This window comes from Palaemon carinicauda, chromosome 22 (genome assembly GCF_036898095.1).
Source record: "Palaemon carinicauda isolate YSFRI2023 chromosome 22, ASM3689809v2, whole genome shotgun sequence".
NCBI lineage: Eukaryota > Metazoa > Arthropoda > Malacostraca > Decapoda > Palaemonidae > Palaemon > Palaemon carinicauda.
Window position 1 is genome coordinate 115,254,063 of NC_090746.1, and position 8,859 is coordinate 115,262,921.

General features: G+C 33.6%; 1 protein-coding gene across 2 annotated transcripts in view; it reads left to right on the forward strand.

Moving 5' to 3' along the window:
- Plod (procollagen lysyl hydroxylase) overlaps positions 1-7,133 on the forward strand; it is a 432,367-nt gene extending 425,234 nt beyond the window's left edge. For both annotated transcript variants that reach the window (XM_068346696.1, XM_068346697.1), the window contains 3 exons: positions 508-654; positions 4,679-4,804; positions 4,923-7,133. In XM_068346696.1, the coding sequence (XP_068202797.1) occupies positions 508-654; positions 4,679-4,804; positions 4,923-5,078 (429 nt within the window). In that variant the 3' untranslated portion in view covers positions 5,079-7,133. The remainder of the gene's footprint in view (positions 1-507; positions 655-4,678; positions 4,805-4,922) is intronic.
- The last annotated feature ends 1,726 nt before the right edge of the window (positions 7,134-8,859 follow it).

An 8,859-nucleotide genomic window follows, 5' to 3' on the forward strand; every position in this document is an offset into this window, starting at 1 on the left:
TGCTTTTCCAACTAGGGTTGTAGCTTGGATAGTAATAATAATAATAATAATAATAATAATGTTGAGGTTTTGCTCAAATGCCAAGATACAATGTATTCTATTTCTTTGCATATGTTCTATATTTATAAGATAAAGTGTTGAAGTTAAATAAAAAAACGTTCCTTGCTTCTCCATCCATTTCTTGCAGCTAGTTTAAAAGCTAACGATCTTTCAAATAGGATGTTGAGGTTGGGGGTTTGTATATCTTTTAGGCTAAATTTCTCAGTGTTTCACCATTTGTTTTCTTAACATATTGCTAATGATGATATTGGTATGGAGGCAGTGGGTTCAAGAATATCAGTGAATGCTTTGTCTGTGCAAGAGCCAGTGTCTTGTCTTCGAGCTTCTATGATATACTCCTGATTATTCATTTCCAAAATATATATTATCCATGTTAGTGATCTTTATAATTATGACACCAGTTTACTAAAGTTTAATATAAAAATATCTGTACGTTTTTCTTTTCAGGATCCTCGGCTTGCTGGGGGTTATGAGAATGTACCAACAATAGATATCCACATGAATCAGTTGGAATTTGAACAAGAATGGTTGTGGATCTTACGTCATTATGTGAAACCATTAGCTGAAAAAGTCTATCTAGGATATGATAGTGCTGTAAGTGTTCATTTTATTTTTTCTTCATCTCGATTTCCTCTATTTCTGTCACACCAGTTCGATTGTCCCAGTAATCTATAGATAAGTTATAATTGTGTATGTTTCACATAGTATGAAAGCTAATCTGAAGTAACTTGAACTCCAGTTTTCCAAAGAAATATTTATTATTCATTTTACCACTTCTGTGTCTTTATAAACATACACATAATGCCCTCCTATTTATCACTGAATTTAAATTTTCTTTGATAAAATGTTCTGTGATTTTTAGTTTTCGTTAAAAATGTGTTGGAAGAGTGTAGATATTTCCATATGCATTGGAATATTTTTGCACCAATTAGATTCATTAGTTATTCACCGTACACACATTTTGAAAGGAAGTAGGCTTTTAGAATCAAAGAGTAATCTTAATGTCAAATGTGTGCACTAATTTTATACCGTATTATTGATTATAAGATTATATTTATCTTTGTTGTTCATACGCAAATACAAACCCTCATCATTTATATGGGCTTACTCCTAAGTCATTTAGCTATGACCAAAATTTAAGAAGTTGTGGGATCCTGGTAGCATTTTATGGTTACCAGTTGGGAAGGAGTTGCTGAGTCGCGGACAGCCCCACTTATCTCCTGGTCGTTCTAGTTGATGGACGTGTTTATGACAGCTTCTGCTATGTGCTTTATGCTTGGGCTTTGTGCTTTTCTTTTCACTTTGTGCTTTTCTTTTCACTTTGTGCTTTTCTTTTCACTTTGTGTTTGTGAATGATTATGAATGCTGCTTAACCCTTTCGCCCCCAAAGGACGTACCGGTACGTTCTTGCAAAACACTTGTTATTTACATGTTTTTGCATGTGTTTGATAACTTTATGAGAAACTTCAGGTATTTTCCAAAAGAATGAGACCAACCTGACCCCTCTATGCCAAAAATGAAGGCTGTAAAATGTGCTAGAAATTTAACCTTACCTTGGGGGTAAAAGGGTTAAAGTAATATGAGACTCTGTTATGGCCTTGATGGTCATCCATGTGGTACCTTCATGAGCTGGGTCGAGGTTAATTCCCATCCTGTATGCCAGGGTTATTATGATAAGTGATGTACCTTTTCCACTACTTGTGATTTTTGCAGTTAATGGCTGCCTCACTTTCAAAATAGTGTCCTTAATATAATCTCATTATTATTATTATTATTATTAAATTATTATTATTATTACTATCCAAGCTACAACCCTAGTTGGAAAAGCAAGATGCTATAAGCCCAGGGGCTCCAACAGGGAAAAATAGCCCAGTGAGGAAAGGAAATAAATAAATGAAGAGAACAAATTAACAATAAATTGTTCTAAAAAAAAGTAGCAACGTCAAAACAGACATGTCACATATAAACTATAAACAACATAAAAAACAAATATGTCATAGATAAACTATAAAAAGACTCATGTCCGCCTGGTCAACAAAAAAGCATTTGCTCCAACTTTGAACTTTTGAAGTTCTACTGATTCATCTACCCGATTAGGAAGATCATTCCACAACTTGGTAACAGTTGGAATAAAACTTATAGAGTACTCCTTTACAGGTGTTTTGCCTTGTTTTTCCATAAAACTCTTCAGATGTGTTCACCACACAGTCATGTCACAAAGAAAATCAAAATTTGAGTCTTAACATTTCAAAAATAGTTTGGGATCTGTTGAAGTTTTATGTTATTATTGATAGGCTTCTGCACTTCCTTCTTTTGTATACACTTTCCTATTACATTTTTCATGCACTTTGACACTTTTCAGTTCATCTTTCCATTTAATACTGTACTCTGTCAATGAAGCCATTTTCCAAATAACAGTGAGGTCTAATAGCAGCTTAGCAATCCTCTTTCATACTCTGTGGAAACAAAAGAAAACACTACAATTGATGCAGGAATTTGATTAATGCTTTAATAAGTTGTTTAAAATAACTTTATATCAGATAGTGCTTAACTAGAGGCAAAATGTAGAAATTGTAAAATTTTTCCACACCTCTAGCATAACATCTGAGCAACGTACAAAAAAAAAAATGTATAGAACATATTTTGTAAAAAGCTTTTGTAGAATATATGTTATATCAATTTTTTTCTCTCTTAAAGTAAGTACCGGTACTATAGTAAACAAGATATTTACAAAAAAACTTTTTGTCTGACATTTTTCCAAGATGACGGCCAAAACCGGGCAGATAGAAGGGTGCAAAATTCATATATCGTAAACTGCACTACAGTTCAGTACAGTATTATGGTGATGAAACAATTTGCAGCTTTCCATAAACCTTTTCCTTTATCAGCGTGTTTTTGTCTCATTTGACTTGCCTAGTACTGTATAGTAGTGATCCAAAATTAATAAAAACAATGAAATTAGAGTAAATTAGATATGAGTTAGTAAGAGCGAGAGAGGCAATGTCGTGGGGTTTTGGGAAAGTACTATGGACTACAATCAAACACACTTCTACTTATATTGTACTTGATTGTACTATCTACACACATACATACTGTACACTCGCATACATTCAGGGTGTTACTTAGATATTACTGTACTTTAATCCCTAACTTTATCACTAATTTTCACATAGCAGATAATGAGTCCAACCTCTCGATATGAAAGAATCTGCTTACAAAATTTTCACTCTGCGAAACGAGATGTGAAGAATTTTATGACTCACATCACGAAAAATGTTTCGGACAACGAAAGGAGGTACGGTACATGACCCCGACTGTGTCCGAGACTGATTTTAAATTTGCGCGCTGCTACCCATATCTATAGGTTACAATTTCACTACAGATCTATGATACTGTTCATGGAAAAATATAATCTTTACTGTATTTCACTTTCTAATTTTTTTTTCCATTGAGGCTGACTTATCAAGATTCAAAATATTCATGTATAGTGGTACCTCAGAGAACAAACTTAATTTGTTCCAAAACTGTGTTCAAACACTGAATTCCTTTTCCCTATATAAATGAATGGAAGTAGCATTAATTTGGCTCCCCACTCAAGTATGCTGCTATTATTGCCAATTTTTTACATAAAGTTTACATTATTGAAATATAGTACAAATCATAAAAGTATACCAAAAACCAGATATGCAGTTATAATCATTAGAGTAAATGAAAAAACGTGGAATGAATGAATGTTGAACTTCACTCGACCTGTAGTAAGGAGAAGGGATGGCTTGAGTGGTCAGTGTTGAAGAGAGGAAAAGGAGAAGAAGGTTTTAATGTTGCTTGGAGATTGATTCCCCCTCCATAAAAATATTATGTAACTGCCCACCTCATTTTCTTTCTTTTCTTTGACTATTTTTCTAGCACTAACTGTGATTCACTTGAGGACATTTTTACTTGAAAACTGATCAAGAGAGGATTGTATTTTTCCATTTTAAGATGTTTCTGATATGACTCAATGCATTACCTTTGAAAAAATGCCTACTCTGTATGATTCAGCCCAATTGGGCATCATTTCCTTTTTCATTGAATTAGGGACAGGATCTCTTTGCTCTTACTCCTCTGAAATAATGAAATTAATGAAGTAATGAAATTAATGAAAAAGTTGATAGAACAATATTCTGCAGAACTAAACTGGGTTAGTGTTAGTTATAAACTGAGTTAGTCGCCTTTGTCCTGGAAGCGTTGTCCGTCCTGAATAAGTTCCTCTACCTATACTTGTTCCTCAAGTTGTTTTATCACCCAATTGTTTGAGTTCTGGAGCGTTCAATCTCTGAGGTAGTATTGTATAGTGCTCACATTATTTATTCATGAAAAAGCTTGATGGGACTGGTCATGCTTTTAATTCTTGGAGTAGATACAGTACTACAAGCATTTGAAGCTATTTTAGGATATCCTATGAGGACATAGCAAGGTGAAAATTAGGTTATCTATTCTGGGATTCCCAATTTATACAATAAAGTTGTATAATCTGTATAAGGGTATTCCTTAAAATACATTGTATGAAAAGCTGTTGTAGTATAAATGTATGCTTATTTTTAATTGAATAAACTGTTTAAATAATTTGAATTTATAGGCTCGAGCATTAATGAACTTCATCGTGCGGTACAAGCCCACTGAGCAACCATTACTGAGACCACATCATGATTCTTCAACTTACACCATCAATGTGGGGTTGAATCGCCCTACCATTGACTATAAGGTAAGCTTTAGTGAAATATAGCTATAATAATTTTATTCATTACAATGTCAATAATTCATAATGTTTTGTAGGTACTGTATTAAAAAAGTTAGACATTGTCATTTACTCTTTTCTTCAGGGCGGTGGTGCTCACTTCATCAGGTACAACTGCTCCGTTGTAAATACTCGAGTAGGATGGGCATTGATGCATCCTGGTAGACTGACTCATTACCATGAAGGGCTTCCAACTACAGAAGGGACACGATACATAATGGTTTCATTTATTGATCCTTAATATATTCACATATTAATGTCCTCCTCTTTCTATATCAAGTTTTAGAAAATACATGAAAGAATATTTACAATTTGTTAATGGTGCTCACAAATTACAAACCTCTTATTTCTACTTTTCTGCACATACCTGTTTGTTTAAGTAAGGACAAAGTGCTGAATAGCTGCCTGTGAGTGTAATTTTTCATAGAGATATCTACCTCTTGTCTTCAATTCATATATTTTAATCCATTTTTAATATTTGTTGTGGACTGGATTATAATCTTTTAAGGTGTTTTCAATGTTTGTGTAGTATATTTTACTTGTTATTTTTATACATAGTGTTGAGGATTTTCGTTAGTGTACAGTATTCGTTTTGCCTTTCTTTTCGTGTGTTTTCTACTTTTTGAAAATATACAGTATCAAATGCAAGGCTGGCACCAGTTCTTTCAAAGTCATGATTTATAGATTTGCTGGTAAAATCAGTGCCAATGCTAATTTAAAGAGTTCTCAGTAATCTTACAAGCAAGGCTTTCTCCTAGTTTTTCATAAGGGGTATTTTTTTCTATGTATCTGCAATCCAAAACTTTTCACATCTCATGCCAGTGAGATTGTAACTTGAGTTTAATGAGTCATGTTACCCAAACACTTCATTTTCTTTTTATTTATTACTTAGGTTTTATCACGCCTATTCTTCATTTGCGCATCTTCTAATGTTCCTCATGAATCTCTTAAGCATCGTACAAAATTTTGTGTATTCAAGCATATTAGGTCTGCCAGGAGTGGTGTACAGTACTTCTTTAATTCGAAGGAAATTGTTCCCTATGCTGTAAGGAAATCTACTGTACTGATATTGTTTCATACTGAAAAAAATTGACACTTTCTTAGTAAACTTTACACTGTTTTGCATAGTAACATAAACTGGTTAAAACTCCAACCCAAATGAAGTTGAATGCACATGTCTTTTAAGTTTATATCCTATTGCTTTGACATTTAACTTTCAGAAAAGAATTTATAGCTTGACCTTACTCTTACATTCCTGAATGCATTGAATCCAGGTGTTTCCTTTGGAATCCCTTGTGTAGCATCCACCGTAATCTTTTCTTACTATAATAAAGTTTAATCATTTTCTGTGTGGAACTCCCGAGATTTTTCCTAGGCATTTATTTGTCTAATTAAGGTTCCGATAGCAAGCCTCTTACTTAAGCTTCACTCTTCTTTAAACTTTAACTATGACTCATTCATTTTTGCTTGTGTTACCTATGGCTCTTATCTCCTGCTTACACTTTTCGTCCACTTTATCAGCAGCCTTCTGTGGTAATTTTTTCCTAATTGGTTCACCATTCCATATACATTCTCCTAACTTCTAGCCAGTCTTTATCAATGGCACTCAATTTTGAATTCGTATATCCTCATTTACCCTTACTAGTTTGGGAGTATGTTTGATGGCTGATCCTATTAGTGAAGTTCAGTACCTGTAAGTTACAGTTTTTATTTTATTTTAGTCTTAGCATTCCATCCGGTTTTTAATTTTTTTTATTCTTGAAATATCCTGAAACCTTTCCCTTTTATCAACATTCAGGATATTCATGATACTTCAAACTCAATTTTAGAGAGATTGAGGAGTTCAAATAGCCCATTTCATTAGCCTTTATGTGTAAAATGTACAGTAGTTTAGTAGTTCATATGAACACACAAAATTGAGGATACTGTAGTTCAGATGTTTCGTGGATATAAGTCTCCCTGTTATACACTGCAATGTCTTTTTTTTAAAACCCAGTGGTGTTGTACACATTATGGGTCTACAGACTAAGCACTTTTAGCTATTCAGCACTGAAAAAGATTTTCTTGACTCAGCTTATGAGTATAAATAAGAATTAGAGGTTTGTGCTTATAGAAAAATACTCTAAAACTTGTCATCTTTCATGAAAGACTAGTCTGCATGTTAAGTGTTATGAATAACATTCATGTTAAAGAGCTTTGCTCTGGTTTTTATCATTGTTCCAGCAATAAGAACTTTATAATGTTACTTGTAATTTTAGAATATATTATGATAGTACATAAACCCGTTTTATTCCCACTGTACACTAATTTTAATAAACTGTAATGTAAACATTTATAAAATTTAGTATTTTGCTATAAACAGTAGTGCACAAATATTAATTATTTAGAAAGCATGTAAAATCTCCAGCTGAAGAAAACTGGTTAACTTTTGATGACGATAACAACAATTTTTAAGTCAGAAACATGACTAATATGCTGTGCAATACAGAACCACATAAAAAGCAGAATTTTAATAATAGAATTCGGTTTTTTTATACACACCTGATGTTCATGTTACTTCTCCAGAAGTCAGGTTTAATCGACACTTACCAGTAAAATTTAAAATTTTTACCATTTTCTTTTCTTCAATAATTACATAATCTTAACAAGGGAATGAAACCCTCGAGTAGTAAGGGGTGAAAATCCCTGTTAATCTAGTCTATAGTTTTGAAGTTGATGTTACCCCTCTTGATACTGTGAATGGGTCTTCATAAGCAAACCCTGCTTCTTTAAGGTAATGTTTGGTGAGCACTGACTTATTGCGCCATTGAGCTGTTGCTAAACATTTTCCAAAGAAAGATTTCCACAAAAGTTAAAGGAGGTGGTTGTACTCCAAATATCATGTAATGTCACTTTCAAGCATTTTATGAACTTTGGATCTAATTCCTTGTGTGCCTCTGTGACCAAACTTTTAACAAGGAATGGCAGTATTTTTGGTTAGCAGGCAATTAGGGACCCTCAGTCCAGAAAACAAATTAGGAACACTACCTCTACTCCTTCTGTTTTGTCCAAATAATATTGTACTGCTCTTATTAGTCAAAGAACACTATTCTCTACTAGGAAAAATTGAAACAGACTTAAATTTAAAATAATTTTTAGCTCTGAATGAAGGTAAAAGGTCATTTTATATTCCCCGAAGCCTACCTTGACTGTGAACACTTGCAATTCACTTGTGTATTTAGCTGACACTAAAGCCAACAGAAAAGGCGTTTTGGTTGAAATATCCGCGAGAGAGAACTTTTCAATTGGTTCGAATTTCGCTCTTTTAAATACTGTAAAACCACATCCAAATTCCAGAAATTGATCTTATTACTGGAGGATTTTCAATACTGAAGGATCTGAACACATCTGCTATAATACCTTTAATGGACAGATCTAATCCCAGATGCTTGAGGGCAGAATTAAGCATGGATATACGTCCCTTAATGTCTAAGATAGAAAGTTTCTTGTCGTAAAAAAGAAAACAAAGAAACATAAGATTATCCAAGCTAGTTTTAGTCATGGACAGATTTCTAACTGCATTAAACAAAATAAACTTTCCATTGCCTGTGATATAAGTTATTTGTAAAGTGTCTTTTCGTTTCCAAGAATATGGTGAATAGTCTCCATGCAGTAGATATAGTATGGATGGGTTTGGATGTACTACCTTTAATATTGGCTGTTTGAATAGATCAGCTATGTTCAACAACCTTCTGGGATGATCTGACAACAGGGGCCACAGATATGTGAAACATTCTCTCTGTGGGCAGTAAAGGGCTATGAATGCCATCCTGCTGTTCACAGAGCTTCTGAACTTGTGTAGCACCTGCTGAATCATGGCAAATATGGGAATACATAAAGATCCAGATTTGAGTAGTCTTGTAACAGAGCATCTACCTTCCAAGTTAAGGGATTCAACATGGATGAACAATAAACTTCTATCTTTGCTCACTGATGTGGCAAACGTGTCTACATTTGGGTGACCTTATCACTTCTGAATCTCT